Genomic DNA, 26,515 nt, shown 5'->3' with positions numbered 1-26,515 from the left:
TTTTTTAAAAAAAAAAAAAAAAAAAAAAAAAAAAAAAAAAAAAAAAAATATTTTTTTTTTTTTTTTTTTTTTTTTTTTTTTTTTTTTTTTTTTTTTTTTTTTTTTTTTTTTATTATATATATATATATATATATATATATATATATATATATATATATATATATTGTAATGGTTTTGCAGTATACACCCCATCATACTAAGGTGTGTTCAGACATTCATTTGGTACATTCAACACTGTTACAATTTTCTACAATATTCAGCAGGAGGTTTCTGCTTCATCTCTGTCCAACAATGGATTTAAATTGGTAATCGAGAGCATTATTTAATCCAGAATATTCCTTTAAATTATGTCGTTGACATTCGTGATGTTTTTGCAGAAACTAATACTGACCAGCAGTGCTAGTGTGGTGTTTGAAGGAACCGACATCAAGAATGGGAGAGAGGATCTGCCTTACGCAAAAAAGCCAATTGATTATTATACAGAGACCAAAATTCAACAGGAAAAGGTGGGTATGAGTCATATCAATGGCATTTCATCTCCCTATAACATTACTCCTGAACGTCAGCTCTCTTCTGAAATCAATCAAATGTACTAAATAGTTAATGAGTTGAGTTTTTCATGAATTTTGGTTGATGTGCTAAAGCAGTGGTTCCCAATCCTGGTCCTGGAGAACCCCCCCCCCCCCAACACTGCACTGCACGTTTTTGGTGTCTCTCTTATCTGACACTCACATTTGAGGTCTTGGAGTCTTCACTAATGAGCTGATGAGTTGAATCGGGTGTGTTTGAATAGGGAGACATCTAAAATGTGCAGTGTTGGGGGTTCTCCAGGACCAGGATTGGGAACCACTGTTCTAATGTACTCCATGTCGATCATCTTTTTCTTTCTTTGACAATCTGCTTCTGTCTGTTCAGTTGGTGTTGGAGGCCTGCAGTAAAGAGAAGGGTTTCCTCACTGTCGCTATTCGTCCTCATGGCATCTTTGGCCCCCGGGACCCTCAGTTGGTGCCCATCCTGATAGATACAGCCCGCAGAGGAAAGATGAAGTTTATTATCGGGTGAGCGGCATTAAAACAGTGTTGCAGAGAGCCCACAACTCCACTAGGTGGCAGACTGCTGTCTAGAAGATGATCTTGACTGTCAGCAATCATTCTGACATGAAATGCTCTGCTATATATATATCAGTAAAGAATATTGCTTTCAGAGCAGAAAGTGACAAAATAGGAAGACCAGAGATCATTGCACCAGTACCCAAATGAACCATTATTACCTAGATTTGTTTACTTGGTGATATTGCAAAGCAGACCAGTTTGTGTTCAGTCCAGTCAAGATCGGTCCACACTGCACACTTCCTCTGGATAGCACATTTTTGAGTGTTTTTAGGCTCCTAAATGTGAGTCTTTCATACAACAAGGAAGAATATCTGTAAGAGGTAGTCCACTAAGGACATTTTTAAAACAGACACTTAACAACAAAAAACGTCTAGAAGATATACTTCTCTCTGGCTTATTGCTCACTTGACCGTGACTGTGCAGCAGTGGTGGCATGTGTGCTTACTCTGACGGAAATGCTCTGTCATACTGCCTTCTGTACTGTGTGCTGTGTGCAGTGTTTTGGAAAATGTGAATCTGGCAGTGCCCCGTATCCGACCACATATTGTGATGGAAATGTCAGTGTTTTGGCCCGTATGAGTTTGCTTGATGTTGATACCAATAGAGAGCACGGGTGGCAGTACAATTAAAGCAGTATACACCTGTTAACTGAAGTTACTTCACTTTTTTACACTATTTCAGTTATTTTATTTATCTCACTACAAATATTTGAAACATTCCTTGAATTAGCCATTGACAGTACTGTTGGTAAACTGTCCGGCTGACTCGAGGGAGAGTTTACCCTTCTGTTCATCGACCACAATAAGCTCAACATGATCAAGGGTTCCTACCAACAAAAGTCTAGACTGACTTAGGCTGCATTTACACTAGTCTTAAAGGTCCACTGAAATGCTTAGAAACACGCAGCGTTACTCTGTGTTGACGTCATTTTAACTGAAACAGGAAGACAGGGCGGGACATATCAAGCAGCACCGCCCCTTTTTAAAATAGCCAATAGCGTTCGTTTATATCACAGCTTGGGCTAGAGCCATTGAGCTCTGTAAAGCCGCATTTGACAGGGTATGCCAGCCACAATCTCATCCATATTGCTATAAAATATAGCATTCTGTGTAGAATTCAAATAGCTCCGATACATTTTGTGGTCTGCGGCGACTCGTGCATGTGATCCACTCCGTGCTATCGTGTCTCTGGACCAGAGCAGAGTGTGTGTGCAGTGCGGTGGTTAGCGTGACACAGCGCCAAACCAGACTTCTTTACTTCCTCAATGGATAGCATATTTACACTGTTTGAATCGTTCCCTGTCCCCTATATAGTGCACTACGTGCCATTCACTACACAGAAAACACTAATTCTGTGGACAGTTTCAGCCGCGGCTTCAGCGTCTATTTTATGGTGTAGGGGGCGGGGCTTCGGATTCTAGAGAGCATTTGATTGGACAGAAAGTTTGATGAGAAGCTGAAGTACGATGTGACGTCAAAAAAATTGTTGAGCCGTTTTGGCGGAAGTGACAAACTGCAAGCTTTGAATGCTTATATCTTCTAAATGCGAATTTTGTCATTGTTTTGGAGCACACTGCCTTATAGATAACCTTAAGACTAACATATTGATACTAACACCCAAAAAAAACTTTAGTTTTGATTTCATGGGGACTTTAATGCACAGATCCGATCTTTTCACCATATCTGTTATTTTTTTGGCCCACCTGTTTACATTCACTTTAGACACGACTGGTGTCCGATGTCTGTATCTGTGTTTAAATTAATTCCCGCTCAAAAGGATAGTCTGCAGTTATTTCTTTACTATGCACATGGTAGACCTTCGGGTTTTGAATGGCCGTGTTATTAAAATGTATATAATTCACGTCGAGTGGCCATTATTATTTGCCAGCATGGACAACAGCTTTCAAGGATGTTTTGCAGCACAAAATCTGACTTAACAGATAAATAATGGAAAATAACAATAATTTTAAATTTGTTAGGCTAATTTATCTACAGCTCGTTAGAGGTGCACTGTAAAAAATGATTGTGATTTTAACAGTAAAAGACTGTAAAAATGCTACAGTAAAAACCTGTTAACTGGTTAACAGTAAGTTTCCATACTATATTCGGTGAATAAATGTAATTACATTTAATGTAATTGCACAGTAAAATACTGATAAAATCACGGTTTTTGGAAGTGAAAAAAAGTCATTGTATAATTTCAGTGAAAAAACGTAAATTGACACTCCCAGAATTCCCTGCATGACACTTCCTATTTGATGTTTTTTTTTGTTGAAATAACATGTTTTTTCTTAGTTTTTCTTATCAGTTGTGTACATTAGGGTTTAATCGTACATCTAATGTTGTTAAATGAATGTTTATTGCATTATTTCAGTATCGTGTGTGTTACCATGATGAACCCCATCATGGTAGTGTTTGTGTGAATGAGACTGTGCACCTTCTATATATAAATATTGCCCTCAGCTCGTAGAAAAGCTGTTTGTGATGAGCTTTGGTTCATCATGTGACTTTCTCATCACCACCAGTTTTTGGTGGCTATCAGTGCATTACAATGGTTCAAAACAGATATTAACACTTCATATGTTGGTTTATTAACGTTACATCAGTTAATGAAATACGGTATTTTATTGTGAATTTAAGTTAAGTCTGTAAAACCTAAAATGTTGCTTCCGTATTTTTTACGGTGAAGTTCTGGCAACCACAGCTGCCGGTATTTTACTGTAAATGTCACAGGTTTGTTTTTAAAGTGTAGAATTCTTTAGTGAAATAAAGTAGCGCCAAGATGATATTTATTGTAATGAATTCAAAATAATTAACGAGAGAGAGAGAGAAAACGCACAAGCCAGTGTGAAGCTTACGAAAATTGAAGCTTGTTGGTTTAATTACAAAAACTGCTAAGTTATCACCTCATTGCTGAGAAATATAATGTAGCTTTTAGCTGTTGTATTTATAAAATTCACGGAGCAGGGGTTGAAAACCAGCTCCTGAATGTGCAAATTTTTTTTTAAGTTTCCATCTTAATAAAATGCGAGAGCTTACAGCACACCGGCATTAAAACACAATCTTTATGGGCAAACGTGTCGCATTGGGAGTTCTGCGAGGAATCGGATTCAATTCAAGTTTATTTATATAGTGCTTATTACGATACAAATCGTTGCAAAGCAACTTAAAAAGAAAATTAAGTTTCTACAATATTTAGTATCGGATATTTCTGTTTAGAGGTAGGTCGGATATGTATCTGATTTAAAACCACATTTGGAAGTGGCTCAGATCGGATGCGAAAACATCAGATATTGTGCAGATTTGTGTGTTTACACATGTGCAACAAATTCTGATCTGTATCAGATGTGAGCAAAAAATCTGATTTTTTTTTGTGCCAGTGTAAATGCAGCCTTAGACTTACTTGGCGGGTAAGTCTACTTGGGTTAAACACACTAGCTGATTAAGGTCTTCGGGATCACTAGAAACTGTGTGTTGGAGGTAAACTCTGCAGGAAAGTGGATGTCCAGGAGCAGGATTGGACTCATTCAAAACCTGATGATCATGTTCTGCTGCATGATTTGAAAATGATCCAAAAAGCATCTTGTGCTTCAGTGAAAGCAAGAGAATTTGACCATCTTTACAAATTAGTTCTTTTTTTTGATCAGTGATCTGGTGCAGAATTTTAAATCTGTTTTATTAATTTTACGTCATTGATTGTTTGTTTTAAATTTCTGTTGTACATCCTGCTTTACATTAGATATTGAATCTCAAAGTTTCGGCGTGGTCTTCGATGTTTGGACCCCGCTGGATGTCAATGTGATGGACATAATGTGATCAGTAAATGAATCTCGTACAGTCTAATGCTGATTTGCTCTTTAGAGATGGATCCAATCTTGTGGACTTCACCTATGTGGAGAATGTAGTTCATGGGCATATTTTAGCAGCTGAACAACTGAAGGCTGATTCTCCGCTCTGCGGTCAGGTAAGGAATGTGTGTGAAAGAGAATGTGAGAGACTGAATGAGTGAGAGATGTTTCTAGACATGCATTCATAGATCTAATCCCACATCTGTGTGTGTGTGTAATGTATACACAACACGCATTAATGATGCATCAGGCTTTGACTTTCCATTTCCAGGGAAACCCATTAATAACAAAAGCACTCTCAAATCTCTCATAGGGGCTTTCAGTCATTCATTAAATGCAGCAATGGTCAAAAAAGCTTGCAATATGCAGTTTTTATACAGATTTTGAGAGACCTTGAATTTTGTCATGTAATTGTAACTGTTAAATTACCTAAATGCTCTAAAAAAAAAAAATAGAAAGTGTTTTAGTGTGATGCTAAAAATAATAAAGCTGGCTGACTGTGTTAGTTTTTTGTAAGATGTCCTGTAGCCAATAGGAGCTTGGCACAGTTGGGTTAGTGTTTTTTTTTTTAAACTAAGCTAGCCAAAACTAGCGGTTACATTAACTAACTGTAACTAGCCAATAGGAATGTATCGTCAGAATTTTGTAGTAACCCAAATTGACAAGCTAAATAACTGCTAATAGTACGTTTCATTATCATAAATGTACTTTTACCTGTGTGGCCTTACCTATTGCATGTAATATGAGATGCTAATTTGTTATGAGAGAGGCTACCATGCATTGAGGTCTGTATCAGTAACAACAAACCCCAGTAGCTAAACCCATTAAGTAAAGGTTAATTGAACACTACTGAAAAAATGCTGCCGCACAGCCTTGCCAGCAACCATGACATGGCAACACATTTGAAAATGTTGGAAAAATGTTTAAAACCCTCACATAATCTATTTCTCTGTGGCTAATGTATTTCAAATGGTACTGTTGAACTTCCATTGAACCTTTGTCAAAAATTAACATTTTGCCACCAGTGTTTGGGGAAAGTTACTTTTAAAAGTAGTGCATTACAAGGTTGTGTTACTTTTTATGGAAAGTAATGCATTACGTTTTTGTCATCTGGGCTGGGCTTGCTTATTTGTAGTGTTTTTTTTTTTATTACAACAAAACCCAAAAGTTATTTTTTTTGGCAACTGTAAAGGCCCTTTCACACCTAAAGTGAAATTAATAAGCCTCAGCCTGAAATAACTCCCAATTTCTCTCAACACGGGGACAGAAGAGGTGACTTATTGCATTACTTATTTGAAAGAGTAACTCAGATATTTGTAAATTTAAAAGTAACGTTACCTTACTAGTTACTTGAAAAATGTAATCTGATTACGAAGCTCGCGTTACCCCCAACACTGTTTGCCACTACTGGGAAACAGCTCTTTGGCGAACCTTTATGTTGTATTTAAGCATTTAATACAAAGCCTTGAATAAGTGGAGTTTGCATTTTTCCATATGAAAACAAATAAGAAAATTTAGTTTAAAGGGGTCATATGATGCTGCTAAAAAGAACATTATTTGGTGTAATGAAATGTTTATGCGGTTTAAGGTTTAAAAAAACTTTATTTTCCACATACTGTACATTATTGTTTCTCCTCTATGCCCCACCTTTCTGAAAATCGGTCTGAAAAGCGAGGTGTGCTGTGATTAGCCAGCTATCCAGTGCGTTGTGATTGGCCAAATACCTCAAGCACGTGACGGAAATGTTACGCCCCTCACCATACTGTGATGATGCCCTGTCAGGCCGGAGCGATGATTCAAAAACATTAAAACCCATTATAAAAGAGGCATTCATTGCATGGAGGGCATGGACGAGTCCTAACTTTTATAAAGAATATCTCTTTGGGTTTGAGACTCTAGTCTTTGCAACTTTAGGCATCTTATCTATTCACGAACAGCTTGTAACACCCCAAAGAGAAAGGAAAACTTGAAATCGCATCATATGACCCCTTCAATTTTTACAACCATTTAAACCAGGGCTGCCCAAACTCGGTCCTGGAGGGCCGGTGTCCTGCAGAGTTTAGTTCTAACCCTAATCAACCACACCTGAACCAGCTAATCAAGCTCTTTCTAGGCATACTAGAAACTTCCCGGCAGGTGTGTTGAGGCAATTTGGAGCTAAACTCTGCAGGACACCGACCCTCCAGGACCGAGTTTGGGCACCCCTGATTTAAACCAAGCTAAAAAAAACCTGCATGCATTCAATTTCAGTGTTCTCGTACTAACAGGCTTACCACATAACCAACGATGAGCCGGTGCGTTTCTGGGACTTCATGTCTCAGATTCTGGAGGGTCTGGGCTACAGTGCTCCGCGATACCACCTGCCCTACACACTGGTCTATGGGATAGCCCTGCTGCTGTGGCTGATCGCTTTGGTACTGCGGCCTCTGATCCGGATCAATCCCACCTTCTCCCCTATGAGAGTAGCTCTGGCTGGCACCCACCACTACTACAGCTGCGCTCGGGCCAAGAAGGACATGGGTTACCAGCCGCTGGTGCCTTTACGAGAGGCAATAGTGCGCACTGTGGAGAGCTACCCACATCTACGGAAGGGAGCGTAACGCCACAGCGAAGCTGGAGGGTGATTGACATAAATTACTGTTTGCTGAACTGCAATATGAGCTTTGGATGTATCTGTTGGATTACCGGTGTTTACTAGGCTATATTAACAATGCACTTAATCATTCCTATTCTGAATGTGCCTTTTAACCAGGATGTGACCGCATGCAGTTCAACAGTGATGGTGAATTCAGATGGCAAATGTGAACATTTGTCTCTTTCTGCTTTGGTCCAAAATAATTCAGAGTTTATGTAACAGCTATTCAGTTTTTCGTATAAATTTCAAATCAAGTTTGCGTCATGTTCCTTTTTTGGATACCTAAAATAAAATGGCATTTGCTTCCAATTTTACTCATGTAATGTTTTTGTGGGATAATTCAGCGAATTAGTATTATTTACTCTCGACCCTCAGGTTCAAAACCCGTAATACTTTGGTTGATCTTTGAAACATTTCATTCACTTTGAAGCCATAAAAAATGATAAATATGGATGTATATGCATTACATTGACCATGAATTTTATACTTTGTGATGGGTTAAAATTTTAGTTGTGCAGATTTTTCCCTTTCAAGTGAAACAGGATATTCTATGAGGGTAAAGGACGGATTATATTTAATTTTGTCCATCAGGATTTTGTCGAAATTCAAAAAGGAGGGCGTTCCATAAAATAGTGGAGCCAGACCCGAATGTTAATTTGCTGCAAAATTTAATTTTGACAAAATTACAATAAAATTGCAATCAATTACTGCATTAAGTAATGGTAAGATGTTGGAAAGACCGTTAACAAAATTCTAGTTTCCGAAAATGTAATTATAAAGAATATAGTCATAATGACGTATGATCCATCGTGTATCCGTTAGAGTAATTATTGGATGAATATACAATCTCCTACTAACTGATTTTTTTTCTCTGCCCACTTCCAACTCCCTATCCTCAACTTCAGTCACATAGGAATATAACTATTATCATGTAATGCTAGCCATCTATTAGTGATGCATTTTATCTTGCACAAATGACATGACAGCAATGTTTCACTAATGATGAATTTTTGCAATTCCTGCAGCAGGCGTTGGATGGGAGGTGGGGGTGTTGTTCAGATCGCTGAGATACTCCACTCGCAGATATGAATCTCTATCACTATGACTCAGTCGTCAAACCCGTTCCTGTCCCGTAGCAGTAGGTGTAACCCATGGTGAAACCACATCAGGCCTGTTAGCTTTCTCGCATGTTCTCAGGGGTGTGAGTGTGTCTGATGGCAGCAGAACGCTGGTCATTGGGTTAGTGAGTATCCTAGAGACTGTACACACCCCACCTGTTTTAAACGGTGTGCTTTGGATCAGTCCCACAGTCTTTATTTCAAGGCACTGACTCATCTGTTCACCTCCAGTGAACACCGAGTTATCAGTGACAAGTTTATGTAAGCAGTTAGTAGGCAATACTTTAGAAAGTCTACAGCGTGTGAGTTTTTGATTGTGTAAATCGATCATATCTATCATAATTCAAAGCTTTAGAAAATCAATATAAAAATGGGTCTATTCATTATAAAAATGCATGTTCTTAAATACAATGACATGAATACACATTTCTGATTTTAAAATCAGAATTTTTAATAATTAGAAATTTGCTTTTTTATGTCAAGCTGTTAAAGCTCTCTCAAAAAACAAAAATGTAAGCTCAATATTTTAAAAACCTACTGCAAAGCAGTTTTGTTTTAAAATATTCATATTTGAAAAGCCATTTTGTCCACCAAAATGATTTCCTCTGAAGTCAGTGTGGTGTAGCCAAGCTATTTTGTTGTCATGTGATGTATGTCAAGGCCAATCAGACTCTGTTTCTGAAATATAATTTCAGGTCCTCATCAAATGGTACAACCCCAGAAAAAAACGTTTTAAATCGCTTTTTTTTAAAAATTGGTTTGCTACAAGGTTATCAAATCCAAACTTTTGTTAAAAATGTTTTTCAAAGACTTCTGAATCAAGAATACAAATTACTTTTTCAAATGTAAAATTTCGTCAAATTTTTTTTTAAAGTAGATTTTTCAGGGATTTACTTTTTTTTTTTTTTGTCATTTCTGACATCCTTATTCATCATTGACATCAAACCTGTCTGTAGTATGTGGCACAAGCTGTTATTTTTGGAGGCTTTTCTAGAACAGACCCACAGGAACACCTTATGAGCTTGCATATTGATTATGAGCTGTCTTTGAGTCACGCAGGAGGCAGTTATCTCGATTCAAGTTCAGATTTTATGTGACGCAGATTTGTTTGAATTTGGGCTATAATTCAGTAGAATTCAACAAATAAAGGTGGGAGAGTATCTCTCCTCTCATTGCAGCCAAAACATGAAGTACACACACACACACATACACACACAGGTACACACCTATAGGTTTGGTTGACCTGACCTACCCGACTGGCTGAGCTGGTCTGTGCCCACACCCTTACCTGCTCGCTAGAGGAGAGAGCTGTCAGTGAACACCTCCCCTGATTGAGTGTGTGTGTGTGTTTATTGACTGAACTCACAATCAGTCAGCCGAAATCACCAGCACTGCTCAGTACATCTGCCACCATACTGCAGCTAAACGGACATCAATAAGGTAGGTCATCTGTTCCTTTTGAGGAAACTTTACAAACTGCTCGTTTCTGATGTGTTCTGAGACCATTTGGGGTTGGCAACTACTTATTGATGACTTTTTAATATATATCCGCTGCTTCAATCTGTAAAACCTGATATACAGCAGAGTGAAAGTGTTTTTTTGCCTTCATATCTTTGATTTGGCCTTCACTCTGTCACTGTCACGATCACTGTTCAAGCATGTTTGGTCTTGCACAAGCTGTGTTGACTCTTGAAGGTCGTTTTGTGTCACTATGGTGCAATGAGGACTATAGGAACGATTTTGGCTTTATGGATTTTACTTTAGAAAATTAATTTGCTAGTAATAAGCCTTATGTCACGTGCAGACATGAAGCTTGAATTTGGACCTTGTATATCATAGTTTCTCATGTCATTGATCATTAGAATGAATATTGTTCAGGCAAACTAATGGTGGTTGATTTTAAACTCTGTTTTAAAGATAGTGCATCTTGAAATAATAATGTAGTGTTAATACTATATAATACATTGTATAGGCTAATGTTCAGGACATAAATGAATGATCAGGTGTTCAGATTTTGTCGTCAGATTGTGTGTGTGTGTTCAGTATTACAGATCCCTACAGAGTCTTAGGTTCAAAACAACTTGATTAAATTAACAGAAATATGAATGATTTATGGGCTATGTCATAATTTGTAAAGTAATTTGACTTGTGTAACTGAAACCATGCCAGCATGCCATCAACATGACTCTCCAACTTCCCTGTTTTCTATGTTGGATGGAATAAATCTGTCAGTTTCTTGGAGAATTTCCTGAATGATTTTTTTTTAGTTTGTGGGAATTTCTTCAAAGGGAAGTTGTGTAACATTTTTTGTTTGGCAGTCTCATAATGATAAATATATATTGTGGTAGTTTAGCCTCCTAACAATTCATCACCTTTGTGAACCTACAATTTATCATTTGTGGCATGTAATTCACTGTATATTTGGGGATTATTACTTAAAAAAACAAATTCAATAAATTCATATTAATCAACTAGTTAATAAACACTACCATTTCAAAAGTCTGGTGTTGGTAAGATTTTTTTTTTAATGATCTCCAAGGCTGCATTTGTTTGAACAACTATACAGTAAAAACAGTAATATTGTGAAATATTATTAGTTTAAAAGTTTTTCCTAAAAGTGATCTTTCAGAAATCATTCTAATATGCTGATTTGATGCTTGATCTTTATATTTTAATGCACCTTCGTTGCATTGTCAGTATTTTCTATTTTGACAAAAATGTACCATGTAAATGAAAAAACGATAAATATAATGAATACAAATGTTTACTTTCCATGTTTTTTAATGACTGACCTCTTTTTTTAACCCAGGTGACTTTTGAGGCAGTTTTTAGAACTTTTTGACAAAAGAATGTCCAAAGGTAAGTTCCAATAACCAGTGTTTCAAACGGAGTCAAACTGTCAGTGTCTGTGCATAAGTCAGAGCTATTAATTTATGGCATTCCACTCGACCAAAACAATGATGTCCTGCGTCACAGCATCAAATCCTGTCATGCCACATGTCACACATTGCTTAAAGGGGTCATATGATGCTGCTAAAAAGAACATTATTTTGTTTATTTGGTGTAATGAAATGTCTATGCAGTTTAAGGTTAAAAAAAACACATTATTTTCCACATACTGTACATTATTGTTTCTCCTCTATGCCCCGCCTTTCTGAAACGTGTCGATTTTTACAAAGCTCATCGGTTTGAAAAGCGAGGTGTGCTGTGATTGGCCAGCTATCCAGTGCGTTGTGATTGGCCGAATACCTCAAGCGTGTGACGGAAATGTTACGCCCCTCACCGTACTGTGATGCCCTGTCAGGCCGGAGCGATGACACAAAAACATTAAAACCCATTATAAACGAGGCATTTGTTGCATCCAGTGGGGACATAATTACTGATTATAATGACTTACACTGTCTTTTTACGCGTTGCGTTGCATCGCGCTGCGTAAACATAAAACCATGCCTGCATTTGTGATCGGAGAAATGACAAACTACAAGCCCTGCTCTACACTGCCCAAAACTCGCGTTTGAATCATCAGTGGCAAATTCTTTAAATATAAAAAACGTACTTACAGTCTTTGAGTCAGAACAGCCGGCATTGTAGTCTACTCTCACAGGATCAGGAAACAGTCCTCCATAAAATGTGCTGCACACATCTGAATATTTGGGTTGAACTGTTCTGGAACAGTGTTGTAAATACAACTTAACCACTGATTTCTAGTCGTGTCCTGTTTTGGAAGACCAAACAAAGTAGTTTCGCTTTCCCAACGAAACACAGCGTCACACACGGCAGCCTAGAGTGAGCAGAGGCCCGGGGCTACAGTGAGCAGAGGCAGTGGGCTTGAGAACGGCGAGGCCGGCGGATTTGACGAAGGAGCATCCGGTGGGCTTGCGGGAACCACATGTGACGACCCCGGGCTGGAGCTGATCCGGCTATCCACAGCACGAAGTTGAAGTATTTCCTCAGCGACCAGCACGGATCAGCTCCAGGCATGATGAATCCATATCGTCCTCTTTTGGAAGACCAAACAAAGTAGTTTCGCTTTCACAACGAAACACACAGCGTCTTCACGACATGGTGGGGGCAGCAACAACAATACTACAGCGAGAATTAAAGTTACGCCTTCTTTCTCTGCGTGCACATTTGGGTGTTATGCAAATCTTCCCACATAGTGATGTAGACATGTGGGGGCGTGTTAGAACGAGCCGTTTTAGGGGGGCGTGGTTGACTCTTAACTTTTATAAAGAATATATCTTTGGATTTGAGACTTTAGTCTTTGCAACTTTACAGATCTTCTTTATGCACCAAGAGCTTGTAACACTCCAAAGAGAAAGGAAAACTTGAAATCGCATCATATGACCCCTTTAACACACTCCACTTTCAGTTACACTTGTTTTCTTTAAATTCTAAGTACTCATCACATTGTCTCTTACAACTGTTACCACTGATGCAATCAACTTTTGGCTCAATGCAGTGATATCAAGATATGTTTTTATGTGTTTGTGTATGATAAGCTCTGGACTGTCTTGATTTCAGAGGCGAACAGACAGTCGGTTTTGCGGACCGCAAAGGTCCGCACCGCTCTGAAAGGAGACAACAGCTGGATACAGAGACGAGCACTAGAAGATCTTGAGAATGAGGAGGAGGAGAAACCATGGTGAGAAATAAATATGATAACAAATCTTAAAGTTTAAAGTTCACAGTACAGTTTGTCTAACACGTTCTCTTGTAGGATCGCTGAAGTGCGAGCAAACCGCTCAAATGGTGAGCTTGAAGAAACGAGTACTGTTTCATCACCCACGGCCAATGCGCCCCAGCCCAGCTCCGACACAGACAAGTATGCATTATTACTCTCCATGAGGTCTACTTTTACATTTATTCATTTAGCAGGCCAAAGTGACCTACAAACGTGGAAAATGGCAGCATAGTAAAGAGTCATTTGTGTACTGTGAAGTGTTCTTTTGGGTTCATTGAAGACCTAACCACTGCATTTTGACTCATTTTCAGAGATTCGAGGTAGAAGGGCAATGTCGTAGTCCAGTGTAGAAATGACAAAAGATCAGATAAGGAGATGTGCAGCATTAAAAAAACAAAACAACAGCTACATGACTGGCTGTCCTTGGTAATCTGAAGTTTAGATGGTGGTCAAACACTATCCCCAACTTTCTGGCAGACCTGGATGGTGTTCTCGTTTGTGAACCTTGCTGAATGGTGAATGGTAAATTGCTGGACTGGCTTTAGTGTAGAAACCTATCGTCCACTGTCATCAACCTAGAATCTGACAATGTTGGTGATGATTCTGGGCTCGCTGAGGATGCTGTGAGGAAAGATCACACAAGTTGCTGGATTCAGCTTTGTGCTTCTGGACAACCGTGAACATCATTCATGAGTATCAATAAAAAGAACTCCCCAGTTGATCTGCCTCATCCCGTATAAACTCCTATTTCTATTGCTTAGTTAGAGCTGACTATGACACTTATATATGTGAGATTTTAACCAATGATTCATCGGCGCTCCGCAAGGACCACCTCCCTCATTTCCATGTTGCACACGGAAAAGTAAAAGGGAATAAACTAATAAGTAAATAAGTACACATGGGAATAACTCGATATAAAAATAAGCACATAAATATAAAAATTTATGAATGCATAAAAATAAATAAAAGAATAAGTAAATAAAAATTACAAATAATAAAAATAAATGTAAAAATAAATACAGAAAATAAATAAATAAATAAATTCAGGATTGAATTTTATTGCACATTAATTATATTTGTTTTATCAAGTCATTTATTCCTTTATTTTCCTATTATTACATTATTTATTTATCTCTTATTTCTGAAGGTTTGGTCCTCCATAAGAATGCACATGCTAGTTTGCAGTCGGCTGTAGTCTGTCTGGTGTTTTAAAGCGCAGCTTTAGGAGACAACACTCAAATTTTGTCACCATTAGATCTCTAAAGTCAACTTGGTGTGTCCCGTCCTTACCAGACAAACCAAGGTCTGTGCAGCCACTGTAAAACCGTCAGAGCTGGATAGTAACTGATTACATGTAATCTGGATTAGCTACGTAATCATAATCCAAAAATTAAGTACTTGCAATTAGGTTAAATTACATTTTAAAATACTCGTAATCAGACTACAGCTACTGTTTACATATTAACACAATAGCAATAAATGATTCATAATTTATGGATCCCAATTCTTCTTTTTATCTTTTAAATGTTCCTTTCTAAAACAGTCTACCGCTTCTATACCCTCAGAAAGTCTTCCAGTGTTGTGGACATTCACACAAAGACCAGTCATTAGTCAGGTGGCCACACAGCGTTTGACCACTGGATTTACAAAAATCATTTTAGGTTTAAGAAGTGTTTCAACATCGCGTCAACTGCTGATGAACACATTAAATTTTATTTGAATTATCACTCAGTAGGTGTTATTTAACCATGTATTATTATGTCTTTGGAAGGCTTTTGTCTTTCAAATGCATTAAAACGTACAAATTCACGTTATTTCTTATTTACATGTAATATTATTTACGTTATTTCTTATTTACATGTCGGAACCTCTTTCACCTAATAAATTTACTTGAAGTACCCCTGAGATTTTAAAATAAATATTTTAATAATGTCACATTTGCATGTTCACGGTTCTCTGATGTTGGTTAATGGTCACATGACATCCAGGTAAACAAATAAAATATTTCATTTTTTTAGCAAGTGTTTTATTTTGATTGATGTTATTTTAAAAGGATTTATTTTAATTTTACATTTTTATGATTTAATTAGCTTTTCATTAAACTCATTAATCCCCTGCAGTACCTTTACGAACCCGTTTGGAAAACCTTGACATAATGTAATGTTTAATGCACATTATGTTGTTAATTACAATGAATGGAATATATTTTCTTACTCTTTGAATTTTTATATCAATACGGCATAAGATTATCCTATTTGAATCAATGTGATAAACAAAAGTAATCTAAAAGTAGTCTGATTATATTACCTGAAATGTGTAATGTAATGGATTATGCTAACTAAAATTTTTGTCATGTAATTTGGAAACCGTGACGGAGTACAATTTGTAAGTGGCAGGAAAATTTATATTTCTGGATGATAGGTCACATCAATGATGTGTATTTCAAAAAGTGGAAGGGACCAATAACCAAACCCTGAGGTACACCAGCAGTTGACACCAACACACCATGAAGAATCTGTCTGTAAAGTAAAACTCAAACCAGTGGAGTGCAGTTTTGTGAACAATGTGGTGGACAGGAGGATCTGGTGAATTACTGTGTTGAAGGCTAGAGAATGGTACAGCAGAATGAGAGGATGAATGATTGAGAGGACATTTTCGCCAACTGCTGGGCTTTGTTGACTGATAGTGACTGCTAGGGTTCCATTGAATGTCTGCTTTGGAAGCTCGACTGATTATTGTCTAGCTGGTTGTTCTATGAGAGGTGAAAAAAAGTGTTTTTGCAATGGACATGAGGAAGGAAACTGATCTGAAATATTCTGTTATTATAAGATCATGTGCTTAAACAGTGGAGATTCCTAATACTGTAGGAGTGACAGAAGAAGTGTAGGAGATATGGCTTGTAGAAAATAGGCGGGAAAATGGTCAATAAATAGGAAATATATAGGCTACACTCCTAAAAATAAAGTTCTAAAAGGGATTTTCACAGTGATGCCGTAGAAGAACCATTTTGATTCCCCAAATTTTAATAAACTAAAGAACCCTTTCCTCCTAAAATAAACTTTTGCGCAGTGGAGAGGTTCTATGGATGTTAAAAGATTATTCATTGAATCATCAATGCCAATAAAGACCTTTATTTTTAAGAGTGTCAATGCGTTCTGAAAACCCTATAATGTGTCTTTTTACATGTTAAAATGACTAATTCATTTTCAAATTCACAGACCAAAAACACCTGCACCTGGATACTTAATCAGGTAATGAGAATGCTGGGTCAATCAAAAGTTATCTTTATCAACACTGCCTTTGCATTACTTTCCTTGTGACCATTTACTTTTGCAGGGGGGTATTCACAAAAACTGATTCCAAGCCAACATCAGCTTCATCCACCAATGGATATGCGTAAGAAGATTCTGAAGAATCAGAAACCTTACTAGTTCTATAAACATTAGAACATCATGAAATAAATACCATTAAATTAATATAGATACATTTTACACTTAAACTACATTTCTAATATATGATTTGTAATTGTTAATAAAAGATAAATCAGTTTTAATAGTACTAACTATTTGTCTCTCCTCCCTTAGTGGAATAAATAGCTTCAACAAAAAGCCATCTGAGAGTTACAAGAAAATGTAAGTTAGCTGAAAACTTTATTCAAGCATGTAGGTCACGCACATAAAGCATTTGAGCTCATTATAGCACATCTTAATTATGTTTATTTCCATTAATATTCTTCTCCCAGAGCCCCCCACACAATTCGGTCCAGCAGTGAAAAGACAGTGCAGTCTGAACCAACTCTGAGTCCGGACGAAATGGAAAAGAGGTGAGAGACCACACTCCACAGACTGATTTATCCAAGGTGACTTCATGTTCCTCTTCATAAAATGACCTTTCCTTTGCATGGGTGTGCGTGTAGGACAGAGGCAGCCAGCATTGTGCTGAAGGGATCGGCAGCAAATCACCGTTCATACGTAATGTCAGCTGCAAAGAAATACGAGTAAGTGTTTTGTTGAAAATATAACTTTTGAAGTTTCTGAAAAACAGTTGTAGTTTGGAAATGTACCACTGTAATACAATGGTACTGCCATACACATTAGTTAATAATACGTACCTTTAAAATACTAATATAAATAAGGTAAAAAGGTGTATCTCTCCACTTTCATTTTCTGAGTGTATCGCCACTGTATCAGTCATCAAAGCTTGGTAATCAATGCAGGTCACAGACGCATAGATGTACCTTTAATTTCACCAAGCTGATAGCTCATCCAAAAAAAAACCCTTATAGATTTTCAAGTCATTTCAACTTTGAATGTGATGTGACAGAGGAGGCAGTGCCTTTTCCCCATTCATTCTCAATTACTCTTCCTCTGTACCATTATTTGCTGAAAATATTAAGATGAATGCATATCCCATTCCTCACTGCACAATGTTCACATCTAATATTTCAGATCTACAGAGAAGCCTGACAGCTCTGCTGATATGAGCACTTCTTCCTTTGTTGCCAAAAGGTACCAGCACACACTGATAAAAATAAATAGGGTGAAAACAGGTGAAGTGGCACAGTTGATGGTATGGCACTGATTCATCTTCATTATGTGCATCTGCTTCCATTAAAAAAAACAGCAAAAGTTCAAGTGTCCCACTTTACCTGCGTAACCCCTATTTGTTAGCTCCATTATCCTCATCCTCTTTTGCATATGTATGTGGTTTGTAGGGTAGTATTCAGTGATGATGATGACACTACAGCATCTGTTAAGTCTGTGCCTGTGCAAAGGTAAACTACACAACATCTGTCAATTATACACCTTCAAGCTCCTGTTTCTTGTTTGACCCTGTTTCAATTGTAATTTTATTGCATTTACAGTGTTAAATCAAACACTGAACCAGTGGTGAAGGAGGTCAAGCCAGCAGCCCCTGAAACTAAATCTGCACCTAAAGCCTGACAGCTCTGCTGATATGAGCACTTCTTCCTTTGTTGCCAAAAGGTACCAGCACACACTGATAAAAATAAATAGGGTGAAAACAGGTGAAGTGGCACAGTTGATGGTATGGCACTGATTCATCTTCATTATGTGCATCTGCTTCCATTAAACAAAAACAGCAAAAGTTCAAGTGTCCCACTTTACCTGCGTAACCCCTATTTGTTAGCTCCATTATCCTCATTCTCTTTTGCATATGTATGTGGTTTGTAGGGTAGTATTCAGTGATGATGATGACACTACAGCATCTGTTAAGTCTGTGCCTGTGCAAAGGTAAACTACACAACATCTGTCAATTATACACCTTCAAGCTCCTGTTTCTTGTTTGACCCTGTTTCAATTGTAATTTTATTGCATTTACAGTGTTAAATCAAACACTGAACCAGTGGTGAAGGAGGTCAAGCCAGCAGCACCTGAAACTAAATCTGCACCTAAGCCTACACCTGAGACTAAACCTGCATCTGAAACAAAAACGACAATTGAACCTAAACCCACAATAGACTCTAAACCAGCTCCTGAAACTAAGCCAGTGACTGAAACTAAACCTACAACACAAACTAAAATATCAACCGAATCTAACGCCACATCAGAATCTAGACCAGCGCTAGAAAACGCAACACAGCCTAAAACAGCATCTGAGCCTAAAACAGCATCTGAGCCTAAACCAGCTTCACAACCTAAACTTGCACCTGAAACTACAACAACAACTGCACCTAAACCAGTGGCTGAAACTAAACCTACAGTACAAACTAAAACAGTAACAGAACCTAAACCCACATCAGAGCCTAAACCAGTTGAAACTAAACCTGCAACAACTGAACCTAAACCAGCAATTGAAACTAAAACAGCAACTGAAACTAAAACAGAAACTAAACCTACAACACAAACTACAACAACAACTGATCCTAAACCCACACCAGAGCCTAAACCAGTTGAAACTAAACCTACAACAACTGAACCTAAGCCAGCAATTGAAACTAAAACAGCAACTGAAACTAAACCAGTTGAAACTAAAACTTTCACACAAACTATAACAGCAACCGATCCTAAACCAGTTGAAACTAAACCTACAACAACAACTGAACCTAAACCAGCAACTGAAACTAAAACAGCAACTAAACCTACCACACAAACTACAACAGCAACTGATCCTAAACCCACACCAGAGCCTAAACCAGTTGAATCTAAAACAGCAACTGAAACTAAACCAGTTGAAACTAAAGCATTCACACAAACTATAACAGCAACCGATCTTAAACCCACACCAGAGCCTAAACCAGTTGAATCTAAAACAGCAACTGAAACTAAACCAGTTGAAACTAAAACTTTCACACAAACTATAACAGCAACCGATCCTAAACCCACATCAGAACCTAAACCAGTTGAAACTAAACCTACAACAACTAAACCAGCAACTGAAACTAAAACAGCAACTAAACCTACCACACAAACTACAACAGCAACTGATCCTAAACCCACACCAGAGCCTAAACCAGTTGAATCTAAAACAGCAACTGAAACTAAACCAGTTGAAACTAAAGCATTCACACAAACTATAACAGCAACCGATCTTAAACCCACACCAGAGCCTAAACCAGTTGAAACTAAAACAGTAACTGAAACTAAACCAGTTGAAACTAAAACATTCACACAAACTATAACAGCAACCGATCCTAAACCCACATCAGAACCTAAACCAGTTGAAACTAAAACAGAACCTGAAGCTAAATCTGCAACTCAGCCCAAACCAGCACCTGAATCCAAGCCTGAACCAGTTCCAAAGAAAAGGTTTGCTCTATTAATGTTCATATTTAAAATAAATGTGAGTAATTGCATGTCTGATGTTGATTAAATAGCCTTTTTACACTTTGTGTCTGTAGTACTCTTTAGCACTACATTATACTGATACATTTTCTTAATGTTTTTATCCTTTTCAGCCTGTCTGACACCCTGATATCCTTCAGCACAGAGCCTGCCAGGTACAAGATGATCCGGTTCATGCATAATAGCATCCGTCATATAAAGATTATGTTCATTAATCTCAGTGCCATTCATGTGTAAAGGGGTTTCATACAGTATTAATGAGTTTAGAGTAGAGAGTGAGAACGCTGGTCTTGTCACTGTTTATCTGACCTCACTGTCATGTGGATTTATTGCATTTATTGCCATGTGATTATTCAATGCAGTTCCAAACAAACTTGTCAGATTCATACAGCCACATACATGACATAAACTATATGCATACACTAACAATTGAAATATCAATTTAGTCATGTACCATTCATGCCAACCAGTGAATGACTTTTTTCAACAGAAAATGACAATTCAGTTATTACATACTCACCTTGGTGTTATTTTAATGCTGTGTGACCTCCTTTCCTTGTCTTTTTTCGGAGCACAGAGTCCAAACTTACTGTGACAGGACTGAACCCACCTAATCAAATTAAGTAGAAATAAGTCTGCTGATTGACTTGAGTTTAAAGGTTTAGTTCACCCAAAAATTAAAATTCTATCATTAATTACTCACCCTCATGTCGTTCTAAACCCGTAAGACCTCCGTTCATCTTCGGAACACAAATTAAGATATTTTTGATGAATTCTGAGAGCTCTCTGACCCTCCCATAGACAGCAATGTAATTACCACGATCAAGGTCCAGAAACATAGCAAGGAGATTGGTAAAATAATCTTTGTGTTCCGAAGATGAACGGAGGTCTTACGTGTTTGAAATGACATGAGGGCGAGTAATTAATGACATAATTTTCAATTTTGGGCGAACTAACCCTTTAAAGAACATTTTAAAACATGCTGTTTCATAACAGACCACTAGAGGACAGGAGAGCTCCATCTGAGACAATTTATTTGAAAATTAAGATTTTGATTCTAATCCATTTGCTACATTATGACTGTATTTCTTTGTCCTGCAGTTCTGGCCAAGCAGATCCAGGAGTAGATCTTCTCAGTCAGGATCTGCTCACAGACAGCAGGTGAGAGAGGATGCATGCACATATGATCATTATTTCAATTATTTTAGATCCCCGGAGGAGAGTAATATGCAAAACAGAGGTCATTTTGTACAATTGATGGCTCATATGCGTGTACCAAAATGACTTGAACCATGATTCTGAGGACAAACTTATTTAAAACTGATATAAAAGTTGTTTCCCCTAATAATCCCCCCCCCCCCTTTTTAACTATATACAGGTGCATCTCAATAAATTAGAATGTCGTGGAAAAGTTCATTTATTTCAGTAATTCAACTCAAATTGTGAAACTCGTGTATTAAATAAATTCAATGCACAGACTGAAGTAGTTTAAGTCTTTGGTTCTTTTAATTGTGAAGATTTTGGCTCACATTTAACAAAAACCCACCAATTCACTATCTCAACAAATTAGAATATGGTGACATGCCAATCAGCTAATCAACTCAAAATAGTCTCTCAGTTTGGTTCACTAGGCTACACAATCATGGGGAAGACTGCTGATCTGACAGTCGTCCAGTCGTCAATCATTGACACCCTTCACAAGGAGGGTAAGCCACAAACATTCATTGCCAAAGAAGCTGGCTATTCACAGAGTGCTGTATCCAAGCATGTTAACAGAAAGCTGAGTGGAAGGAAAAAGTGTGGAAGAAAAAGAGGCATGAAGGCCACTGTCAAAGAAACCTGGGCTTCCATAGCACCTCAGCAGTGCCACAAACTGATCACCTCCATGCCACGCCGAATTGAGGCAGTAATTAAAGCAAAAGGAGCCCCTACCAAGTATTGAGTACATGTACAGTAAATGAACATACTTTCCAGAAGGCCAACAATTCACTAAAAATGTTTTTTTTATTGGTCTTATGAAGTATTTTAATTTGTTGAGATAGTGAATTGGTGGGTTTTTGTTAAATGTGAGCCAAAATCATCACAATTAAAAGAACCAAAGACTTAAACTACTTCAGTCTGTGTGCATTGAATTTATTTAATACACGAGTTTCACAATTTGAGCTGAATTACTGAAATAAACGAACTTTTCCACGACATTCTAATTTATTGAGATGCACCTGTAGTTCACTTTGAGCACAAGGCTTGTAATGCCAAATTAAACTGTAAAACTGTTAAATCCTATTATCTTACTAAAGGCTTAATTATACAGTATATGACACTATGTTCATTTAGCCTGAGATGGCACAATGCGGTTTATTAACACTTAACACCACATTATTTACACGAATAAAATGTTTACAGTCTTACACAAATGCAACTGTAAGAATGTTACTAAAAACCTATAGAATCGGCTGTTAAATGATCTGGATGTTTCCCTCTAGTTCTCTGCCTCAGACGAAGAAGACACATACAACTCTGCACCTGCTCGCAGATGATCTCATTCCCTTCAGCACTTCTACCACCAGGTGAGTTTTTCCCCTCATCTTGTTTTTTCTCCATTCATGGAACTGTCATTTCTTAGTTTTGAAGAATATACATGCAGTGGCTTAGACAGATTAGCGATAATAATGTAAAAATAACACATAAAAGAAGCTCAGAAAACCATGAGGACTTCACTTAGGTTTTGAAGTGTAACTAGTAGTTTCATATTCCCCTCTCAGAACCAGCGCTGACTGTACTTCTAGCTGGAAAACCCTTTCTTTCTTTCTCAAAATATGAAGATTTTAGTTGAAATTTTAACATACATTTTACAAGTTATATCCTTTATGTGCAGTAAAGGTTTAATCTACTTCTTTTTCATTTCAAAAACAGTGAAAAACAGTGCTGTGCTTTGTCTCAGCACAACAAATATTTTTTAACAGTCGCATCACAATTCCACTCGCATATGGCAGCGCATGCTTCTAAGACTAGTGTGATTTTTTTCTCCAGCTTAGATGATGAATTTGATCCAATAGCAGCATCGAGTGAGCCCACAAAGAGGTGATGATTCTGACTGAACTTCTCAGTGTTTAACAATCATATGTGAACACATGGCAGGCAACACCTCACTCTCTGTCTGCTTGTGTCTTTCACAGCCCTCACTGGTACAGTCCTCCTAAACCCGACTCAAGGTAAATGTGCAGATTCATTTACCAGGCTCTATATGCTCAAATTATGATGATGATGATACAGTTTGTCATGATAGTGTACATTTACATTTTCAGGTCCACGGATACATTCAATCATTTTCAGCATCCCGTGGATTTGGTTGCTGAGTGAGTATATACATGAATTTACATGGACCTGACTATATGATGATTTAATTGAATGTAATATTCAATTTAAAGGGTTAGTTCACCCAAAAATGAAAACCCCCGATGCATCCTAGGTGTATATGACTTTCCTTACAGCCTAATTTTCATTTTTGGGTGAACTAACCCTTTAATTTAATTGATTGTAATTTACATTTTCATTTTTATAATTTTGTAACATAATAATAAAGCAATTATAATGAAAACATAATATACTATTGTATTTTTACACAGTGCATTTGACTAAATAGTAATATTGATCCAGATATTTCGTTTTTAATTGATAGTATGCCACCAGATGTTCTGGTTTCCTTGGCTGAAGATGTCATTCCAGTTGATCCTAAACGGTAATTGAATACTGCATAGCTGTTTGTTTCTCCAAAAGCTGTTTTTTATTAGCACAGCTCATTTCTTGAGCCAACACCTGGACCTGTCTGTGTTGATTCATATTGATTGCACAGAGATCTTTGCTCTGAAGTCAATAGCATAATGGGTTAAAGTCCCGGAGAATGAAGTAGCGAGGTAGTTTGAGTCAAACCCAACCCTAAAACTGCACCTGAGCTGCAGATAAACTCTCACACAGTATCAACCGCACTTTCACACGTGTGCACACGCTCTCTGGAAATACAACTAGCCTTCATCGCATCGGATCCCTTTTAAAAGCAACATCTGTTTGTTTTCACAGTGACTGGGAGACAAAAATGGAAAGGTAAGGGCTGCTGTTCTGTGAGTGAAGTTCATTTCATATACAAAGGCTCAAAAATTCAAGCAAACTCCACTATTCCTACTTGAGATTATGAATATTGATTGAGATACTGAAGATTTCTGAAGTGTGCCGTAATTGTCAACACTTCTTGTTTAAACAAAATTCTTATTAACAGAAACTGGGAGTGTTGATATATGAAATTTAGTAAACGTGATTCATATCGTGATTCTATAAGATTCGGATTCTTATGCTTCTAAATAAAAATATTAGTTATTGTGTGGGAAAAAATGCAATTCTTTTTTAATATATATGTATATATAAAAAATTGGACCCAAATTTGAACCAGAATTTTAAAACAAACCTATAAGATATTTATATATTTTATTGCACATATATAGTATACATATGAACTATGTTTATAAAGATATTACACAATGATTTAATATTTGATTAAAATAGTAAATATTGAGTAGTGATTAATGTTTAATATTAACTTCCAGACTTATTGCGCTATTTGTAGAAATCCGACTTCCCAAACTTATACAAACTATATTAGTGCTGTCAAACGATTAATCACATCTAAAATAAAATAAATGTTTGTGTGTGCTTTTATATATACATAATAAATATACACAGTATGCACACATATATTATGCAAACAAAAACTTTTATTTTGGATGCGATTAATCGTTTGATACCACTAATAAATATATATATATATATATAGTCCTGATGTTCCTTAATAAAATAAATAATAAATATTTATTTTTATTTAAATAAAAATAAATAAAGTCTTTCTTGTTGATGTTTAAAAAAATAAATAAAAAAAATTTAAAACAGGGTTAACTGTTCGTTCTGGCCAAACCATCATGTAATACTCATGTATTGGTCTCAAGGGCTAAACTAGCTTTTCCGGTTTCGCATTTGATTTCAGAATTCAGAAGCAGAGTGCTGGAGCAAAAGATATAGGGCAGGTTTTCTAGGACAACAGCTGAATAAGTATAGCCCTGCTTTAGGTCTTGGGTTACTCGTTGTTTCTTAAAAGATCTTGCTGAAGTTGTGACAAAGACAAATACTTAAAATGCTGCATGTCTCTATATTTTCAACATTTACTTGTGTCCCCCACAGCCTAACATAATTGTATAAGATTTAACATAAAAGTACAGCAGAACCTTCTAAATCAGAGGTCCCATGAGACAAGATTTCTAACATAATGACTATTTTTGTCTTGTAGTTACAAAACCAGCATCAAAACAGTGGAGAGTTCTGTCCAGGAGAAGTTACCAGAATCTGACTCCAAGAAGTATGTGGGAAGATGTTCTTCCAATGAAAGCCTTCAGCTAAACCTGATGATTTTAACCTGGAATGTGTTGTTCTGTTGAAAGCCTGATCTCTTTTGTTTTCTGTTTTTAGGGGCTTCGTCTATGTTAAGGAATATGTGGATAACTCATGTCTTGATGGCAGGTAACCTGGAGGCATTATATTCTTAGAACAATTCTCTGCCGTTATTGTCATTTTGCCAGAATTTGCTCAGTAAGATCAGCGCTTCTCAATTGACTCCGCGAAGACTCTGCTTGCATACGATACAAAAGTAGTACAATTATTCCAAAAATTCAGCATTGAAATGAATTAACATGACTGTGAACTGCATAGACTCTCTTAATACGTGAAGCGGCAGACTCTCAAGGGACTAATGTACAATAATGCACCAAATAAACCTTGACTGTGTGATGAGGATCCGAAGGACAGACCTGCAACCTTGTAACTGACATAAGCATGTTCTGCACTGCTGCAGTTATTTTGTGCGCTCATAGAATCGTAATCTGTGGATCAATACAATATCTTCAACCACAAAAATGTCCTGTCTCCTTTTTATTTTTTATAGCAGCTCTGACTATGTGTCATCAACAACCTCTAACTACAACTACAGCAGCCCCAGCTACTACCCCAGGTAATATATATATATATATATATATGACCGATGAAAGTACTACATGAAATCTAATTGGCTGAGAGGGAACTGAATCTGGAATTCTTTTGACAATCAAAGCTGGATCTTTAATTTATTTCCAGTTTAATCATATTTAGCAATCTTAATGAACCAGAAAGTGGGGTGTCAATGACATGAGTAAACCAAACTATCTGAACGGGTTTGAGTGCTTTGTCTGCGACAGAGAGAACAAACGTCTGGCAGCAGTGAAAGCGCACAGGAAGAACC

The 26,515-nt window shown here is 37.1% G+C and overlaps 1 protein-coding gene and 1 pseudogene across 3 annotated transcripts in view; both read left to right on the top strand.

Moving 5' to 3' along the window:
• The window catches only part of nsdhl (NAD(P) dependent 3-beta-hydroxysteroid dehydrogenase NSDHL), a 10,321-nt gene extending 2,413 nt beyond the window's left edge, over nt 1-7,908 (top strand). For 2 of the 3 annotated variants that reach the window (XM_016237238.1, XM_016237240.1), the window contains exons 5-8: nt 378-506; nt 916-1,058; nt 4,973-5,075; nt 7,227-7,908. In XM_016237238.1, the coding sequence (XP_016092724.1) occupies nt 378-506; nt 916-1,058; nt 4,973-5,075; nt 7,227-7,559 (708 nt within the window). In that variant the 3' untranslated portion in view covers nt 7,560-7,908. The remainder of the gene's footprint in view (nt 1-377; nt 507-915; nt 1,059-4,972; nt 5,076-7,226) is intronic. The other variant, XM_016237239.1, reaches the window with a different exon arrangement.
• Nucleotides 7,909-9,933: 2,025 nt separating this feature from the next.
• The window catches only part of LOC107554659 (cell surface glycoprotein 1-like), a 17,567-nt pseudogene continuing 985 nt past the window's right edge, over nt 9,934-26,515 (top strand).

Source organism: Sinocyclocheilus grahami, unplaced genomic scaffold (genome assembly GCF_001515645.1).
Source record: "Sinocyclocheilus grahami isolate Dianchi unplaced genomic scaffold, SAMN03320097.WGS_v1.1 scaffold509.1, whole genome shotgun sequence".
NCBI lineage: Eukaryota > Metazoa > Chordata > Actinopteri > Cypriniformes > Cyprinidae > Sinocyclocheilus > Sinocyclocheilus grahami.
The sequence above is the reverse complement of the archived record's forward strand: the minus strand, read 5'-3'. Positions and strand labels throughout refer to the sequence as shown.